Below are 20329 nucleotides of genomic sequence, written 5' to 3' on the forward strand. Positions count from 1 at the left end.
AGTTGCGAGCAGCTTGTTTGTTGAATTCCTTGGCGTAGGCCTGGGAGCGGAGTTCGGCAAACTTCTCCTTGGTGTCCCTGTAGAGTTGGGACACGTAGGGCTGATCCTGTTCGCGTAGGTACTTCTGGAGAAGTACCGCCTCGGACTTGCCTGATTCCACCGAGTCTGAGAAGAAGTCGACTCGCTCCTGCACTCGTTCGTACGAGGCTTGGAGGTAGTGGTGCAGGACTGAAAAGGCCTCAGTAGCGGCTTGAGTGTTTCCAGTGGACAGGGCCTCCGCCACCTTGTGAGATGCGGCGAGGGCAGTTTCCGTGTTGTAACCGACGTTCCAGAGTACCTCAGCTTCCCAACCGTCCCTGGTGTCCGATTCCTTGATGCGCCCGAACAGCTTCTCGTTTTCCGGGATGAAGCGTTTGGCGGGGAATGGGGCCTGGGTAGCGGGTTTCTGAAAGAGGTTGAGTTTTCCAGTTTCCCCGTACTGTTGGCGGGTAGCGACGGTGTCAGCGATTCCTTGAGCAGTCGGAGCTGGAAGTGTGAACTGAAGTCCCCTGTCGGCGTAGACGGCGTGAGCAGACGAGTGCTGCGGTGGGGCAGGGCCCGCGTGGGGGGTCCTGGCACCCGGTTCCTCGGCGGCTTGTTGAGCCGGCGGAGCGGCTGGATCCTCAGCGGTAGCGGCGATAGGAGCCGTACCAGCGGGGCGGTTCTGGAGCAGCGAGAGAATCTGGGCGACCTGCGTTTCCAGAGAGTTGACCTTGTTGACGAGAGCGGCAGACGGAGGGCGACTGGTAGAAGGCTGGTTTTCCAAAGTGGGCACTGGACCAGAGATGCCTGCGGATCCGGACGAAGACTGAACTTCTTCAGCATTAAGCATAATGCGCGATTTTGTTGAGAGCCGGCCGTGACGATGATCCGTCTGGAGCTTGTTGAGTTGTGTAACGAGAAACAAGCGACGACTTGAGGAAGAAAGAAGAGTGGTGAGAGAGACTTTGACGTGCCTCTCTTATACAGCCCTGTTTTCGGGCAGTGGCCGAATTTCCATTTCTGCCAAGTTCCATGACGCGAATGAAGAATCATTCGCAATCATTGCCCAGTTATAGTGGGGGTGCCAAACCATTGCGTGTGACTTGGTGATGATTCATTTTTGTGCCAAGTGTTGATTACGCGAACGAAGAACAGCACCAAGTCATTCGTGACTTGGTGCTGATTTTTTGCTTTTGACAAGTTCTTCATTACGCGAACGAAGATTCATTCCAAATCATGGCGTGTGGCTTGGCGCTGACTTGTGGTCAAGTCATCCTGACTTGGCTTTCTGCGGCTGAAATGGTCCACTTGATTTCCACTTCCTTCTGAGTTGTCGTGCGTTCCAACCGAAAAGCCCCCTTGTCCAAATTCACATTTCAATTGCCGATGAATGCACTGAATAATGTTGAAGAAACTCCATAGGGAGTAGTCGAGATTTCGGACAGGTGTCCGAAAAAGAAGACGGAATCCTCGCACGGCTGTACGCGAGCGTCGAGATAGGATTCTTCCATTGTGCGAGCGACACTCCAATCCCCCCAGATGCGAATGCGGTAGGAAGGAACTCCTATTGCAGCGCATTCCGATGCCGCACCCATGCGAAGCGAGTGTGAGGACCACAGCACTTGCGGAGGGGGAGTGACGCCAGCGTGAGACAAGCAAGCTTGGAGCCAACGTGAGATGCTTGCCGATGACGGTGTGAGCCGTTGGCCCGGGAGGGCCCAATAGTAGCGACTTGTGGAGCGGGTGTTTCGGCGGTACCTGTCGTACCGTAAGACCAAGTCGATGAGCGATGGCTTGTCAGGAGCTAGCCTAGTGTAGGATAGAGTATGTGCCACGCGAGATCGATTTTTCCGTAAAGCAATTGCCAAGTCAATTGATTGTTCCGAAACTTGAATGTTGTCCAAGCGAAGCGCAGCGCCAGCTTGGCCCCTTTCGAAGAAGACGTAGGAAACCAGAACAGCGGTAGCGTTGCGAATGAACTGACGGTTGAGAGCGGGAGCGGCCATTGCAGCGTTGAAGATTTTCTTGGCCACGGTGCTCGGGAGGGCCCGTCGTTCCTTGTGTGCGTCCGGGTCGTTTTCGGCGCGGCGATCCAGGTCAGACTCTTGGTAGGCGGCCAGCGCGAGTTGGATGAGTGGGGTGTATGCAACGGCCAATTTGACGCGTTTGTGGGCCGTTACCACTGCGGAGACGTAATTCTTGACTGATCCGCCAGCAATCGTGCCTGAGTCGAAGAGCCAACCGAGGTACCGGAGCAGAGATCCTTCATCCGCAGCCCATGGGTCGATCCTTTCCAACGTACAGAACGTAGTCCACTTCTGCCAGAATCGCTCATTGTTCTTCCAGGTGTTGGGCGCACGAGCGCGGTGAATCAGACCAGCGATAGTAGTTCCTCCGCCTGAGATTCCAACTCCGGCGGCGCGTAGAACTGAGCCCCGTAGCGCGGCGGCTAGCGGAAGCTGCTGCGTATCGTCCAGATGGCTATTTTCCACGGTGGGGCCGGCAGGTGCTGTGGGGCCCACAATGGGGGTAGATAGACGTCTGGCGCCTGAAACAGCTGAAACGTTCCGATTTCCTTGAGGCGACGACACCACGACTGAGCGGGCCACCACGGGGTGACCAGGAGACCCTGTGCCGTTTCCTGGATGATCTTTTCCACGACAAGTGGGATGAGCTTGAGCGGGGGATTCCAGAAGTTGATCGTTTGTCCCCAGTGTTGCTGTAGCGCATCGATTCCTGAGGATCCCGGTGAGCGGTAGCGGCTGTTGAACCGGCGGCAGATCGTTGATTCTTGATCCGCGAACCGGTCGATTGTTGGATCCATCTCGCGTAAGAGCGCCCTGATTGTCCGGGTGTTGATCCTCCAGTCGTCCAGTGAACGCAAGCGAGAGAGGCGATCTGCGAAGCGGTTGACGGCAGAAGGGACGTATCGTGACTCGATTGAGATTCCCAGCTTGAGCAATACCCTGTGTAGCGCCCGCAGTTCCTTCATTAGGGCTGGTGAGCGCGTGGTCATCGTGTTGAGTATGTGGACCACGGCCTGATTGTCCTCCCATACGCGGAAATGGGTCCCCTTGCGAAGGTCGTCTGCGAATGCCTTCAGATTGTCCGTTACTGCCCTGAGTTCCAAAAAGGTGATGGGCTTTGTCCGCAGATGCGGATCCCAGAGTCCTTTTGCTTCCCAGACCCTTGGTTCCCCCATCCTGAGGTCGTGTCCCAGTGTCCCTCCCATCCCAATTGAGGTTGATGCATCGGAATGCATTGCCATTGAGGCCGTTTGGTGATGGAGAGGGCGCGTAGACGGTGATTTGACCAGTTCTTTCCAATGTATCAGATCCCGGATGGCTGCGTGTTTGAGCTTCACGCGCCGCTTCGTTGGGCCCCGTAGTGAGTCGTACAGAGACCTGGTGTAGAAGCGGGCGAGCGGCATGGCCAGAGAACATGAGATGGCTACTCCGAGGAAGTGGCGTAACAAAGATGTTTCCACCAACCGACGGTTCTGTCGGGCTTGTTGTAGCAGTTTCCGAGCGATAGCCTGAATCTTCTGAATCCGTTTGTCCGTGATCCCGAACACTTGGGCCTTGGTGTCTATCACAAAACCGAGGTGGTCCAATCGTTGCGACCCGTCCCAGCAGCCTTTGCCTGGCTTTCTGCGAAGACCGGTTTTCTGCAGTAGTTGGTCCAGGAGCCGCTGGGCTCTTCGGAGTTCGGAGTGACCTTGAACAGCTACCAGAAAATCGTCCATGTACGGGTGGATGCGAAGATTGAGCCGGTCCCTGATGTACTCGACGAAAGGTCGCATGAACTTGACGAAGTAGAACGGAGATAGCTTCCATCCAAACGGTAGGGCGATACAGCGAAAGTAGCGTCCATCGATCCTGAAGAGAAACCAGTTGCGGATAGCCGGATGTAGCCTGAAATGATGGTACCCCTTCTCTATGTCGAACGAGAGCAGGTGGTCGTTCGGCTTGATTTCCAGAGCAAAGGATTCCAGTGTTTCCATTTTGACGGGAACAGACCGAAAGAGATCTGACTGTCGCTTGAGGTTGACGACCAATCGTCGCTTTTCCGTGCGCACGATGAAGGCGTTGGAGATAGGGAATCCTTGCTTGTTGAGGCGGTGAGCCTCTACCGGGGAGATTTCCTCGTAGATGCGGCGGCGCGTGGCATCGGTGAGCTCGTTGCGTAGCCAGTCCAAATCTAGAGGTTCCACCGGGATTTCGGGGAGTACAAAGCGTGTGGCCAATTTGGCTGAGTTGACCGGCTTTTCGTACACCCCGAACTTGATGGTTCGGACTAGGAAGTCCGGAGCCCTGAGCCCTTCGGCCCAGAAACGTGCTTGGCGGTGTGGGTTTCGCCATAGCACTGAAGGGTCCGGTTTGCGGACCATTACTTGGAGCTAGACCCGGAAGAGCCTGAGCCTCCTGAATTGGGGTTCCGCGGCGGATACCGCTGCGCCCCTTTTCCTGAAAGTCCCCTTGAGACACGTCCTGTAGCCTGTGTTCCTGAGTTGCGAGCAGCTTGTTTGTTGAATTCCTTGGCGTAGGCCTGGGAGCGGAGTTCGGCAAACTTCTCCTTGGTGTCCCTGTAGAGTTGGGACACGTAGGGCTGATCCTGTTCGCGTAGGTACTTCTGGAGAAGTACCGCCTCGGACTTGCCTGATTCCACCGAGTCTGAGAAGAAGTCGACTCGCTCCTGCACTCGTTCGTACGAGGCTTGGAGGTAGTGGTGCAGGACTGAAAAGGCCTCAGTAGCGGCTTGAGTGTTTCCAGTGGACAGGGCCTCCGCCACCTTGTGAGATGCGGCGAGGGCAGTTTCCGTGTTGTAACCGACGTTCCAGAGTACCTCAGCTTCCCAACCGTCCCTGGTGTCCAATTCCTTGATGCGCCCGAACAGCTTCTCGTTTTCCGGGATGAAGCGTTTGGCGGGGAATGGGGCCTGGGTAGCGGGTTTCTGAAAGAGGTTGAGTTTTCCAGTTTCCCCGTACTGTTGGCGGGTAGCGACGGTGTCAGCGATTCCTTGAGCAGTCGGAGCTGGAAGTGTGAACTGAAGTCCCCTGTCGGCGTAGACGGCGTGAGCAGACGAGAGCTGCGGTGGGGCAGGGCCCGCGTGGGGGGTCCTGGCACCCGGTTCCTCGGCGGCTTGTTGAGCCGGCGGAGCGGCTGGATCCTCAGCGGTAGCGGCGATAGGATCCGTACCAGCGGGGCGGTTCTGGAGCAGCGAGAGAATCTGGGCGACCTGCGTTTCCAGAGAGTTGACCTTGTTGACGAGAGCGGCAGACGGAGGGCGACTGGTAGAAGGCTGGTTTTCCAAAGTGGGCACTGGACCAGAGATGCCTGCGGATCCGGACGAAGACTGAACTTCTTCAGCATTAGGCATAATGCGCGATTTTGTTGAGAGCCGGCCGTGACGATGATCCGTCTGGAGCTTGTTGAGTTGTGTAACTAGAAACAAGCGACGACTTGAGGAAGAAAGAAGAGTGGTGAGAGAGAGTTTGACGTGCCTCTCTTATACAGCCCTGTTTTCGGACAGTGGCCGAATTTCCATTTCTGCCAAGTTCCATGACGCGAATGAAGAATCATTCGCAATCATTGCCAAGTTATCGTGGGGGTGCCAAACCATTGCGTGTGACTTGGTGATGATTCATTTTTGTGCCAAGTGTTGATTACGCGAACGAAGAACAGCACCAAGTCATTCGTGACTTGGTGCTGATTTTTTGCTTTTGACAAGTTCTTCATTACGCGAACGAAGAATCATTCCAAATCATGGCGGGTGGCTTGGCGCTGACTTGTGGCCAAGTCATCCTGACTTGGCTTTCTGCGGCTGAAATGGTCCACTTGATTTCCACTTCCTTCTGAGTTGTCGTGCGTTCCAACCGAAAAGCCCCCTTGTCCAAATTCACATTTCAATTGCCAATGAATGCACTAAAACTCATTTTTTGTTCACAAAAAAGAAAAATATGACTCTGACACAAAAAATAATTTCCGGAGGCGCCCAATTTCTGCACATCTAAATACAGCACGCACAGATCGGACCTGTATCAGTCTGATCGCACTGTAATGCCCCCCGCCGCTGTATGCTCCCGCTGAAAACAAACAGCCGCCGCCGTATCAGCGGGAGCAGCTGCGCAACAACCGACGGTCGAGATAGTCAATCGTTTCTCGCAAGACCGAGAAACGAGTTCCCCGTGCATCACAGCGCGGCGGTTTGACACACCTTTCCCGAAGCGGTATCGCCGATCGAGATGTCAGGAGAAGAGCAGCAGGCACCTACCGATCAAGGGAACCCTTCTGGGGTCTCATTGCCTGCGCTCGACGCAGCCACAAGCGCTGCCATCTCAGCACTTGTTGCTGAGCAACTGAAAGTCGCACTACAGGCCCTGCAACCGAATGCAGGGGCCGTATCGACAGACCCGATCGCGGACCCGCCAGTAACAGCCGCCCTCCCCGCCGATTCCGCGCCCGGTCTCGTCTCCTCTGGCGATCCGTAAGGGCCCGCTCCGCCTCCGACTTCGGGAGGCGCGCCAGTTGGCCAGGATCCCGACGGAGAAGAAGACGGAGACGAAGACGAAGAAGATCTCGACTTCGCCCCCGGGGAGCTCAACGGCGAGGGAGCGCAGGCGTTTACCGACGCCTGGTACGCCGAGCGGAGAGGGCAACCAATCCCTGTTCGCTTCGAGATCCCCCGCCGTTTCGAAAGCCGCTTTCCGGTGTGTTTCGATCCGGATACGGTCGAGCACTACCGCACCTTCCGGGGGGTCCAGGCGAGCCCAGGGAGAGCTAGCGAGGCCGGGACACTCTACGTCGCCGCCGCCTACCTCTTCCAAGTCTCTAACGAGCTCGCAGAGGTTGTCAGTTCCCTATCGTCCATCGTCCCCCGCGTCGAGTCCCCGGCCGCTCGGGAAGAACTCCGCGAGGCCGCCTACCGGATCTCCGACGTACAGCTCTGCTCCTTCGGGGTGTACGAGATCACCGCGTCGAAGTACGAGGTACTGTGCGGTCGGCAAGGTGCCGCTGGCGTTGCGGACCCTGAGCTCCTATCGGCCTACATCGACCTCCCCGCGTCCTTTAGCTCCGCTGGGCGCCAGGCCTTCCGGAGACAGCAGGTCCAGGCAATCCGCTACGTGGCGCAGGTCGCCGGGCGTCGCCGCGGACCAAACGCGGCGAGCGCTCAGCTTCGGGGAGGAAATACCCCCGCCGTTCCCACCTCACCCAGCGCCGGAGCACCGTCCGGTACGGGAGGGCGGGGTCGCGGTCGCGGACGCTCTAGACGGGGTGGCAGGGGCGGCAGGGGCCAGTGAGCCCCGCAATGGTCCCGCAGGCCCCGCCCTCGGTCAGCGTGGGGAAGTCGCACGCCGCGTGGACAGCGTTGGGCGCGACGCCGTGGCTTGTGCGCCAGCTGCGGTTCGGCCTGCAGCTCCCGTGGACCGGGGCGGTCCCGTACCGGCGCCCTCGGGCGTACCCAATGGGGCGAGAGGACGGGGCATTTGCGCAGCTGGAGGTGGAGCGCTGGCTGCGGAAGGGGTTCGTCCGGTCGGCCACTGCCGCGGAATCGCGGGGGCTGATGCGAGCCGGGCATGTGTTCCCCTCGTTTGTGACCCAGTCGGCGGGCAAGAGCCGACTGGTGATCGACTACAACCGCGCAAACGATTGCATGGAGGCGAGGACGTTCGGTATGGACCAGCTCTCGGACCTCGCCTCCTTGCTGCGGCGGGGGGCCCACATGTTCAAGGTCGATATCAAGGACGCGTACTATCACCTCCGCCTACGCGCGGGCGACGGGCAGCGGCTCGCCTTCTTCGTTGGGAGCCGCGTCTACGTGCCCCTCTGCCTGAACTGTGGCCTCGGTGTCGCACCCTGGTTCTTCACCAAGGCCATGGCGCCCGTCGTCGGCTTTCTGCGCCGCCTCGGCCACCGCGCCTTCTCGTATCTCGACGACTTCTTCGGCGCGACGAAGCCGCGCCGACCGGGGGAGGCGACGGGCACGGACGCGACGCGGGACCTAGGGCGCGTCATGGCCCTGCTTTTCGACAAGCTCGGCCTGACGTTGCACCCCGACAAGAGCTTCTTCGGGGGCGCGAGGAGGATCGAGATCCTCGGGATCCTCGTCGACACGGAGAAGGAGCAATTCCTCCTCTCCCCGAAGAAGCTGGCCGCGATCGAGAAGAGCGCGGCGCGGCTTCTGCGCTACGCGGCCCAGCACCGGCGGTTCGTCAGGCGGAAGGACGTCGAACGGTTCGCCGGGCTGGCAAACGCCAGCGCGCCGGCGGTCGTAGACTGCCGTCTATGTCTGCGCGAGCTCTTGACGGCGCTCGGCGCGGGTGCACGCATGTCAGGGGAGACGGAACGGACGCGCAGCGCGCGCGAAGCGCGCGCGAAAATGTCGCCTGCGTGCGGGCGCTTCGCGCGCGCAAAAATTTCGCCTGCGGCGGGCACCGGCTCGCACATCGCTGCGCGCGTCCTGCGGTCGGCCGCTGCGCGGCCGAGACCGCGCGACGACCTCCCTCCGGACTTGGCGCTCGCTCGTGCATCGCCGCTCCAGGAGCGCGCGCGGCGCGCGCGCAGGACCCCCACCTGTCCCACGCCGCCACGCGCGACCTGCAGTGTGTAGTATAACCCCCCCTGGGGCTTTTTAGTTAGATTAGATCAACAACGGGGTCCAATACTGTAGAGCCCGATGCTCTACAGTACTACCGCGCGTGGCCACGTGTACCCCTCGGGTACAGGGCGCACGCGTGCACACGTGTACACTTGTATCGCGCGGGACGGAAGCGCACACACACGTGTACTGTCAGCCACGATGGCTGACAGTATCACAGTACGGTCCGATCCGTGCTACAGTAGACCACTACAGTACATCGGTACTGTAGTGTTATAGGTTGTTTTGTATATTAAATATGGAGCGGACCGGCGGCGGTGGAGGAGGACAAGCACGGACTTGTCACCTACCGACCGTCAAGGTCCCACTTCCCGCTTATTCTAAGGTAGCGCTCGCGAACTACCTTAGAGCGGCACCGAGCGCGGGTTGAGGACGCACGCGGTACGCCCACGAGCCGGCTCCGCCTCCGCCCGTCGGTACTGGATCATTACCCAGTACCGCGCCGGGGCGTCGAGGCGTCGAACCGCTCGCGCGTACCAGCGTCCTCCCCGTTCCCGCTCTACCACGCTACCCGGGCCCGCTGCCCGGTGCCGTTAGCTAGTGTCCCGCTTCACCCCCGTCTTCCCGATCGACAAGGGTCTCAGTCGAACTGTGCATACCCCCTATCGCTGGGGGTGTTTATGCTACACAGTGGTGGACGCGGCTCGCGTCCAACCCGCACGTTGGCTGCGCGATATGGCCGGCCCCGGACGTGTGCGTGTTCACGGACGCGAGCATGTCCGGGTGGGGGGCAGCGTGGCAAGGAGAGGTGCCGGCGTCGGGGTTTTTCTCCGAGGCCGCGGAGGGGGCGCACATCAACCAGCTCGAGTTGAGCGCGGCCTTGCTGGCGCTTCGTCGGTTCCTACCGTTCGCTCGACGCCGACACGTGCTACTAGTAATTGATTCGCTGGTGACAGCGCATATCGTGCGAAATTACACAAGCCGGTCTCCGCGTCTTCTCTCCAAGCTGCGCCTCCTCCGCGATCTGTGCGAGACGAATGGGATCACGCTGTCAACGCGCCACCTACCATCCGTCCTCAACTGCTGGGCGGACCGCTTGTCACGGCGGCGAGACCGTTACGACTGGGCGATCCCGCGCGACGCGCGACTGCTGCTTTAGCGCCGCTTCGCGGCGCCGCTCGTCCCCGTCGACGGACACGCGCTCCCAGGCCGCATGCCCCCGCTGGGTTCCTACCCGCTGGTCGCTCCGCGCCCGGCGCTGCTGGGCGTCTGGGCGCGATTCCTGTCTTCTCGCGCCGGGGTCCTCGTCGCCCCGCACTGGCCACGCCAGCAATGGTACCAGTCCGCCGCGGCCGTCTCCGCTCCCGAGCCTCTTCCGCATTCTATCACAGCAACGTGGAAGAGCGTCTCGTTCGCCTTCAGACCACCGCACGCCGCCGCTGGCAGGAGCAGGGCACGGCCGCCGCGGCACGCTCCCTAGGCGCGCGCCGTGGTGCTGCGCAGGCGGCTCATTTGCTGGGCCGGAACCTGGCGTCCAGTACGCAGGCTTCCTACCAGCAGCACTGGGAGGCCCTCGTCGCCTACTGCCGTCTCGACGGCGTGCCCGCGCTCCCCGCCACCCCTGTGACCGTTGCTTGCTATGTTGGCCATCTCTTCGGCAAGGGCACGGTGCGGGGTGGGTCTCTACGGCCCTATGTGGCGGCGATCGGCTCCCAGCACCGCCGGTTCGGCCTGGACTACCCTACGCAGGATCCCTTGGTCACTACCAACCGTCGAGGATACGTCGCCAACGATGCCGCCCGTGCAGGGGGCCCTCCGAAGCGTTCCGCTCCGCTCCCCCCCGCTTGCGCTCTCACGGCGCTCCGCCGCGCGTTGGGTGCTACGAATGCACCAGACCTGCAGCGCTGGGGGGTGGTCGCGCCTGCGTTCTTGCTCTGCACGCGCCCGACGAGCCTCCGCTTGCTCCGTCGGCGCGATGTGCAGCTTGGACCGCATGACGTCACCCTCCAAATGGTGATCTTCAAGTATGGCGAACGCGGAAACGCGCCGCGCATCGCCTTACGGATCCCGTTTCCGTCGCTGCCTGACCCCGTCTACTCGCTGCTCGTCCAGCTTGGGACCGCGGCTGCTAGTCCCGATGCCTACCTGTTTCCGGGCCGCGCGCCGTCCACGCCGATCACCGCCGCCGCTCTCCGAGCTACGCTCGCCGCGCTCGTCGCGGATCTGCGCCCTCCGGCGGGCACGAAGTTCACCGCGCGCTCGCTGCGCAGCGGTAGGATCTCCGCGGCGTACGCTGTTGGTGTTCGGTTGGCGACCATCATGCGCCTTTCGAATCACACCTCGGCCGAGGTTCTGCACAAGCACTACCTGGACGCGCTGGTGCCGGCTACGCCTTCTGAACGGGTATTCTTTGGGCGCTTCGCGCCTCCTGCTGGCCGTCTGTAGCCCTCCGACCAGTCTCGACACTTGGCAATTCCTCGCGCGGGCATCGGTTACGGACCTATATCAGTCTGATCGCACTGTAATGCCCCCGCCGCTGTATGCTCCCGCTGAAAACAAACAGCCGCCGCCGTATCAGCGGGAGCAGCTGCGCAACGACCGACGGTCGAGATAGTCAATCGTTTCTCGCACCCGCCCGTCCCGCTCCTCGCGGCGGGCCGCGCTCTCTGGTGCCAATCGTCTCTGTGTGTGCCAGTCACACTTTCTGTACTTACGTCTAGAATTGTTCCTTTTACCTGCGTTACTTCATAACGACCTAAACCCCAGATATTACTCCTGAAATAAATCTGTGTTAAGGCAATTCCTCGCGCGGGCATCGGTTACAGAACTCATCATCATGCGTTAGTACCGCTTCAAATGTAGCCCGTTGGATTACTTCCGTTTCAGGTTTGACGTATTTGTGGGATCTGGTGAGAAGCTAGGAGGTGTAGCCAAGGGAGCACCCCGCGCGAACACCCGACGCGCACATAACCGATACGGATTATCTCGGGAAAGGGGAGCGATACACGTGGCCGGTCACGCGCAATGGCTCCAGAGTGCGGGTACGGACGCTACAAGTGATGAGTAAGAAGCCAGCGCGGGAAAACTACCGAACGGTCGTAGTTAGGTGCGAAAGCGACGGGGACCAGCTTGCCCCATTTCACTGTTGGGGACGGGTGACAGCTCTTAACCCCACAGAAGAACTCCCGGACACCTTTGTCAGTACTGTACCCGCCGCCTACGGCGCCTAGTGAGTACCGAGTACTCCACGCGATTAAAATTCTGGCGCCGTCATTAGTAACTACCGTACGGGTCCTGACACTACATATGTGCGCTACTGTACTTGCGTAGTATATTGCGCAAGTACAGTAGCTACAGCTGCGACAGATCTGCACGCGCGCGCGCTCCCTACAAGTAGGGACCTCTGTCATGTGTGCGCCGCCCACGGCCGCCAGATTAACAACCTCCGCGTGCGCCGCTCGTTGTACTGCGGTACGTTACAAGCAGCGCAGACGAAGGGAGACTCCTTCTGCAGGCCATGCCATCAATGGGCCAGACGATGCGTACAGACCGCCTGGAGCGACACGAAGTGCAACCAGCTGAACGAAACAGGGTGCAAAGACCGAATAGCGGGATCCAGGTCACATTGAGGGTATCAAGCAGCCGTGTTCACTACTTTTTCCAACGATTCAAGGAATTAAAGTTGAAATACAGTGACTTTTATGACGAATGCTGGGAGAAGTATCGCGATGCATGCGAAAATACGTCCGCCGACCTAGGATTATTTTCGGCAACATATGCTTGCACATCTGCGCAAACTGTTCAGGGGAGATGCTCAACAATACTGCAGCATATGCATCAAGAATAATGTTGCTGATTTTCGCAACGCATGCATGATGATGGGATCTGTACTTTAACTCCCGTGCTCGGCAGATGCACGTCCGTATTCAGCTATGCAAAGTCAAGCTGTCTGATTTCAAAGCCGACGAGCAGGATATGCTTGAGGAACCTACAAAACTCTCAGGAGAAATTAGCCGCCGCCACAGCAAACCCCCCGCTCCTTCCGTACTGAATGCATCAAGATTGAGTACCTTCAAATGGCTGTTGAAGGTTATGATTGGGCCACCCCTTGTCTAGTCCACATCAACGAGGATACCTGCTTTCGGGATTTGTATTTTGAGCTCTCAAGAACTATTCAGACAATACGACCTGAGCTTGCATGCAAAAGTTCCATACCTGACATTGATCGTGGCCACTAACGAATAGAAAAGCCTGCAATACACTTCACAAAACTCCGTTGTGGTAGAACTTTGGCACGCAAGTTATTCCCTGAAGCCACAGATATCATCTGTTGGAACTGTGGAAAATCGGGACACGCTCACTCGCGCCGCTCGCTTGCCCTCGATCCAGTTCGGGTCGCGTCAAGGAAGGTCGCCTAATTTGAAAATAAAACGCCGGGAAAAGGCAGTCTGGAACTGGCTACATGCGTGTCTTATATGAAGTCGTAAACCGTTTGAAGTATATGGGTATACTCCACTCTGCTGAGTTTTCATTTACTGCCTCCGACGACGAACACTTGATCATGTTCCGGGCTAACGCCGATGTCGATTCTTGCGGCCCAGTTGATCCTTCTTCTGCGATATACCATGAATTGCAGGCTACGAGGCAAGGCCCCACACCTTTGGATGCCAACTCTGATTCTTACACGGATTTTTAGATAGCTCAGTTCCCCGCCGTGTCAGTCCTTTCATCAGGCAAAAAAGCCTCAGATAAGCACCGGCCTCTACATTCTGGTTCTTCCTGTTGGTGATTTGTGGCTGCCCGCCACCACAGCTGCGAAACACTACACCAGATTTGTTTGGAAGAACGCCATGTATCTGAAGTTAATGCAACGACTATTTCTTTGAAATGAAACAACACATCCTTTCATGGTGCAGTCCTGGACACTGGCGCTCAGCGATCTGTAACTGGCAAAAGACAAGCACAGATGTTCTGTCGTGAAGCCAGGATGAAATACAAGCTGCTCCCAACGCGCACCACATACAAAGTTTGAAGATGGATACTACGCTTCACTTGGCCAGATCCATGCCAGGATATCCGCGCCCCTCTCATATTGAAAGCTACCTTTGTGTCGTGTGTTCGACATTCCCAAGCCGATTGGTCTCGATCTCCCCCGCCACGCAGCTGTTGTAGCAAACAATGTTACCATTCAACTTGAAGGTGCCCAAGACAAGTGGTCCTTGCCCATTATCCCTCCCGGAAGGAACGTCTCTTCACGAGACGACCCCGTGACGCCTCCGTGCGTCCTTATCCGTCATGATACACTCTTTACTTGCCGGTAGCATCCCCTTAATTTGCCGGGGTGACGCCTGACTAGCAGCGACACCCTGTGGTCCTCCACATAAAAAGTTGTCCTGTGCGTTCCTCGGTTGTTCCGTCCCTTCAATTCCTCCTCTTGCCTCTTATTGAGCAACTCTTTCATTGTCTTCGGTCATCGACCGATCGCCTCCCCCACATATCCGACTGGGTCGGTCGCTTTGCGATGCTACGGGCACCGGGGTCTCCTCGATCCTTCCCCGTCTCCGTCTTCGTACGCGATTTTCCCTTTTCCTGTGATACAGTCCATTCCTTGTCGATGCGACCGACGGTCGCTCTCGCCTCCACCCTCACCAACGGTGATCACGCGGGTGGGTCCTGATCCGTCTTCTTTCCTCTTTTGGGCGGTTTGCTGACGTCCCCCTGTAGGGTCACGTCCGTGTCATCCACAAAAAAATATAGGAAAGAAGAGAAAGAGGGAAAACGACGGGGACTAGATAGATAATTGTGTCAGTCTCGCACTTACCGGTCATCACATCTTGCTTGTGTGCAAAAAGAGGGAGGGTGTACCCAAATATATATATCTCCCTTTCTTCCTTCCTTCCTGGGGACGTTCTCTTCAATGTAGTTCGACGACTGTGCGGACGACGGCGTCGCCGTGATAGCGGACCGGTATATCTTGTGTGAGTTCCCCGTCGGGATTGGTTCTCAAACCGTCATTCTCGGTGACCGGGGCGGCGGGGACGAGGGGTTGTTGAGATCCTTCCCTCGTGTAATTTCCGATATCGTAAGATCGGGGCCTGAGGCGTGTGACAACAAACGTGTGTGATTTTCCTTAATTTTGGTAATATTCTCAGCACGGCGATCAACACGTCCCTGCTCGTACGCACGCTCGCGGGGCCTCTCGCTCCCAAGTCAATGTAATGAATCCTTTCTTAATCCTCAAACGACCATGCTCCCTTGTCGTGAATTCTATTTTCGCCGCGGCGGTCATCCTGGTATTTTGTCGGGGGCGGTGTGCGCAAGCGCGTGCGATTTGGCATGAGCATTTCCAATTGGGACGGATCCTCCCTGTTGACGAGCATTGGTTCCTCAATTTCTTGAGCATATTCAACGCTCTGGGAGCGCGTTCGACCAGGCCGTTGGCTCAGCTGCTACAGGTGTCATGCACGCTTTCCCTTTCCGCATTTGCGATTCCCGTGCTGTTCCGCGTCTCCCACCTTTGGACAAAAATATTGGCGGTGCGTCGGAACGCTTTGTCGTCTTGAGACGTGCTCGTCCCTAGTGTCTATTGGACAATGCGCCTCATTTGAGGATTTCGCCTCATATGAGGCTTTTTTGCCGCGCCGTTTCTGGCGCAAAGAGGGAGAACTGAAAGCCATAGTTACCGCGAAACAGTAACAGTAAGAGTAAAAAACAATGTCCAGGTCCCTTGAAGGCACCTATAATGCACGGTATTTAGGAGGGTCTTTCTAGTGCTCTGGCAGACAGGAAAAATCCTCGCAGTCAGTCAATTGTCCTCTGCCACTTCAAATCTCCGACTGGTGCGAGGAGCGCACATCTACTAGATTCTATTGCGAGTGCATAGTATGTACTCGCAACAAGAGTCCTGAAGCACTCAGTGGCCACAACCCATTTTGGAATATTCTTTCACAAGACCAATGTTGATGCATTAAGGAATACAATAAAACGCTTCTAAATGGCATAATATATGTATTGATGGCGACTGGACCGATGGTGGTTTACTTCGTGCTGGAAATTATAGCTGCAGTGAAGAGGCATGTAACAGGGTACTGCAGTCATGTTCGACACTTCGACAGGGCGTAACTAATGTTCTGAACCGTGAGGATGCTATTATTTTCCAAGCCTCAGATGAGGCTCTTTTCGCCTCAAATGATCAAAAACGTCCGTCCAATAGACACTAGAGAGGGAACGGCTGACACAGTCCAAATAGAACGGAATTACGCCCTGTTGCGCGTAGGCGTAACCTGGGGGATTTTTTTGTTTCACGTTAGGTGACGTCATCGTCAGTGCGAACAATCCTTGATGATCCTACATTCCCCGTAGTTGTTCCTTATGTCGCTCGGCAAGCGTCGACGTTGGTCGTAATCACGGCTGTTATGGGCAGTGACACTTTCAAGGCCTTGCGGAGGGTCTCCCAGACGTGCTCTGGGGTTACGTAGACAACTTCCAAAAAAATTAACAAAACGGAAACGACAGAAGAGACGAGGGAATTGTTGTTGTGAACCAATAAGTAATGCGTTCGTGACTGAAATACGTGCGCGTTTGCGTCGGTCGCGACTCGCGTATCAACGGTACGACCCAGTGGGACGACTTCCCCTTCGGGTCCTGGTCATCTTTGTCTCGCGTCGCGGGCGTGTGCGCCCGTGTCCTTTCCCAATCGACGTTGGCACCATCTGTGCGGCTTGTCTTCCGGCTCGACGAGCGTCACTCCCTCGGCTTGTAAGGCCTATTCAATACGCTTGAAACGAAATTGGGGATCATCTTCTTGCGTGGTGGTCGGCAACCGTTGCCCGTTGTCCGGCAGTACGGTGACCGTACTGCCGGACGGGCTTGGATGCTTATGCTTTCGGCTGTAACACTCGACAACCACTCCTCGTGCGACCAACAAGTACCACATTTCCCTTAATTTTGATTCAATTTTGGAAGACTGACCATTGTTCGATTTTCGACTTTCACCTCCATTCCAGCAGCTCTCTGTCGACATCCCTATTTTTTGATTAAGTTCCGCCCCGCGAGGGGCGGACTACTGATCCCAGAGTCACTTCACTTGCGCGTACCGGCAGAACGTGATCATATCCCAGGAGGTACATTACCTCAGCCTGACACTACAGTGGCACTTCAATTTCCCGGTAAGGTGTCGTGCGTCCCTCCGTTCATGCGCGGGACCCGAGAGAAGATTTCCTGGCTCCTGCCACTCTCCCTTATCTCCATTTCTTCCCCTTGTGACACCGCCGTTCTACGAGTGTTCTTACTCTCTCTACCTTCGCGCCTCGATCCACATCACCAATTCCAACTCAATAACTTCCTGACAGGGGTTACCCCGCTTGCGCGCGCCCGACTTGCGGCGGCAAGGGTAGCTTCTTCCTTCAGAAATACGTGACGGCCGCGCTACGGGGTAATTGCTCAATGGGCTCTCACGTCGCGTCCTCGGGCGTATACCCGTACCACTCCACCTTGAGAATCAAATTTCCATCTTGATAATCGTGGTCGACGACCCAGTCGATTACGTATTCCGTGTTTTCCGTCTCCTCTCCTTTCTCTGAACTGTCTCCTTCCCCCTTCTGAAGGTCTTCCGACCCATCCACCTCTCTGGAATTTCCGGACTGGCGTAGGTCTGGTGACGTCTCCGCTGTCGGCGTTTGACCAACTAAATTATCCTGGTCCCCTGGCGCATGCGCACGTGTGTGAGGACGATCCTCGTCCTCGATTTCCCCTCCTTCTTCGTTAAACTCCAGCTCTCCCAGGAATTGTAGCGCTTGACGTGGGACGGTTACCGGCGCATAGTCCATAGGGCTTGGGGCTAACTCCACCCTATCTCGCGATACGCGTTCCTCCTGGTCGCCGATGGCAATGACCACCGTATGGTGATCCGGTCTTCCGCCCTGATAAGGCCCCGTAGCGACTTGTGCGAGCTTATGATTCGGTTCGCTAGCCGTGCCCTGCTCCTTCCTGAGGAACACGTAGGACCCCGGTGGGATATCATATTTTGGTTTGCGAAGCCGTGCGTCAAAGTTTCGCTTGTACCGGGTTGTTCCTTCCACAAACTCCTATCGGCGCTTCGCATTAGGCTCTCCAACCACGACTGCCATTTCACGTAGTATGCTCGTCACGAGCTGAATTTCTCCAAAGTTGGCTGCGCTTGTAACGCAATGCTTCTCGGCACCCGACCTAACACCAGCTCGAAGGGCGCGATGTTCGTCGTTCGATGAACTTGCGTGTTGTATGCGAACGTCACAGCGTCGCTAAATAGGTCTCAGTCCTTGGGATGCTCTCCAACATATTTTCGCAACGCGGAAGTCAGCGTGCGGTTAAACCTCTCAACTTGGCCGTTGGCCTGGGGGTGATACGTCGTCGTGAAGACGTTGCGTATGCCAAAAATTCGACAGATGTTTTGAAAGAACCGGGCCGTGAACTGCGTCCCGTTGTTGGACAGCAGCTTCACAGGGGGTCCATATACGAATACCCAATGGTGCACAAAAGCTTGCGCTATGTGTGCCGCGGTAATTTTCTTGAGTGGTACGGTTCGTACCAATTTTGAGTATCGATCGCTGATCACGAGGATGTAGCGGTTCCCTCTTTTCGTTGTGATTAATTCTCCGAGGATGTCGATAGCGACAAATTCCAGCGGAGCCTTTGGTGTGAACAACTTCATTTCTATCGTATTCTTCCTTAATTTCACCCTTTCTCTGGCGCAATCTGCGCAATTCCATGCTACAGCGTAGCAGTCTAGTGCCATTGTAGGCCAATAAAAATATCTTCTTAACGTCTTGTACAGTTTCCTGCCTCCAGGGTGGCCAGCCAATTTTGCGTAGTGGCTCAACCCTAGGACGCGGTCCCTTAACGATTGTGGTATCACCACTTGTACAAACTCCGCCGCAGTACGCCATAGAGTTCCTTCGAATTCCACTGCCTCCGTTGTGAACGTCCTGGCTTTTCCAGCGTTCATCTCCTCCTTGATTCGACTGCAGAAAGGGTCGACGGCCTGCTCGCGAATAAGCTCCTCCGGAGCGACAGCTTGGAAGTGATAGAGGCGATCAGAGGCGGCCCCCCCTCAAGAGCGAGGATGTCGTCCAGCCTTTCAAAATCTTCCTCATCGTCTTCCGTAGCGTCGGCCGGTTCGGCCATAAAACATGGGATTTCATCGTCGATTTCGTCGACAGTTTCTCCTTGCGTTAAAAGCATTGACAAGGCATCTGCTTGGCTGTTTGCCTTTCCTTTCTTGTACTTGATTTCGATGTCGAATTCCGAGAGGCGTAGCCTCCATCGGATTAATCTCCCACTTGGGTCCGTCACGTTCATCAACCACCTCAACGAGGCATGGTGGGTATGCACGATAAAGTGTTCGCCATATATATATGGTCTTAGAGTTTGGACGGCCCAAATAACCGCCAAACATTCCTTCTCTGATACAGAATAATTCCTCTCGGCTGCAGCCAACGTTCTGGAAAAGAACCCGATGGGTTTTCGTTGTGCATCCGGATACGTTGAAATAATGTAGCTCCGATTTGATAATCACTTGCGTCGGTATCCACCGAATATGGAAGGTCCTTCTTTGGCAGCGCCACCACCGGTGGTGCCAAGATGGCCTCCTTAAGATTATGAAAAGCTTTCTTACATGGTTCGTCGAATCCTTCCAACTGGACCGGTTGTCCCTTCTTCAATAGTTGATTGAGCGGATGCGCGATTTTCGCGTAATGTGGGACAAACCGACGGTACACATTACAAAGTCCCAAGAAGCTTCTGAGTTGGGTCTGCGTTTGAGGGTACTTCACTTGTTCCAACGCCGCGATGCGAGCAGCATCAACCTCCAACGTACCTGGCCGAACGACATGGCCCAGGTACTTGATCTTTTCGACGAAAAATTCACACTTGCGGAGCTTGAGCTTCACTCCTGCCTTCTCCAATACTGACATTATTTCGTCAACGTGAACCATATGTTCTTCCCAACACTTGCTGAAAATGATGATATCATCCAAATACACCAGACACGACTTCCAGCGGAACGGAGAGAGCAGTATATCCATGGCTCTCTGAAACGTCGCCGGCGCGTGGGTAAGCCCGAAGGGCATTCTTGAAAAACGGTAGAGACCTGAGTGACACGAAAAAGCTGTCTTGTCGCGGTCCGCTGCGGGAATAGGCATCTGCCAATACCCTGAGATCGCGTCCAACGCAGAGAAAACCTTCGTGTCACCAAGCGAGTTCAGACACTCGTCCATGCGCGGCAAAGGGTACGTGTCCTTCACCGTGACTGCATCAGTCTGCGGTAGTCTACGCAAAAGCGCATTGAACCGTACGGCTTGGGCACCAGCAACACGGGCGACGCCCATTCTGACTGTGCTGGCTCTATTAAACTAGCCTCCAACATCTTCTGTACTTCTGCATCTTCAGTTTCGCGGGCCTTAGGCCCGGACCGATACGGGGCTTGCGCGATTAGTCTTGTATCCGGGACCAACTCGATCCGGTGGACCGTGGTGTTAATTTCACCAAGGTTCCCATCCTGCATGCGGGAATACTTCTCCAACACCTGACGGAACTTGTCGCGCAGCCGGTTCGGCACGTGGCTCCGGTCGAGTTCCTCCACGTCCGGCGGTGGCGGCTCAATCCTGCGTTGCAGCTTCGTAGATGCCGACGCGGAGAGCCCTGCCGACCGTTCGCCAGGCTGGTCCTCGCG

At 56.6% G+C, this 20329-nt stretch overlaps 1 protein-coding gene across 1 annotated transcript; it reads right to left on the minus strand.

Annotated features, from left to right (window-relative positions):
- Window positions 1-19019: 19019 nt before the first annotated feature.
- Window positions 19020-19592, minus strand: CHC_T00007742001 (hypothetical protein). The gene has a single exon (XM_005711439.1). It carries the CDS (start codon window positions 19590-19592, stop codon window positions 19020-19022), a length of 573 nt encoding a protein of 190 aa, XP_005711496.1.
- Between the last annotated feature and the right edge of the window lie 737 nt (window positions 19593-20329).

This window comes from Chondrus crispus, genomic scaffold, assembly GCF_000350225.1.
Source record: "Chondrus crispus Stackhouse genomic scaffold, scaffold_82, whole genome shotgun sequence".
Lineage (NCBI taxonomy): Eukaryota > Rhodophyta > Florideophyceae > Gigartinales > Gigartinaceae > Chondrus > Chondrus crispus.

Excerpts from the sequence above, each read along its gene's own strand:
- CHC_T00007742001 (XM_005711439.1), bottom strand. The coding sequence starts at position 19,592 with ATGGTTCACGTTGACGAAATAATGTCAGTATTGGAGAAGGCAGGAGTG.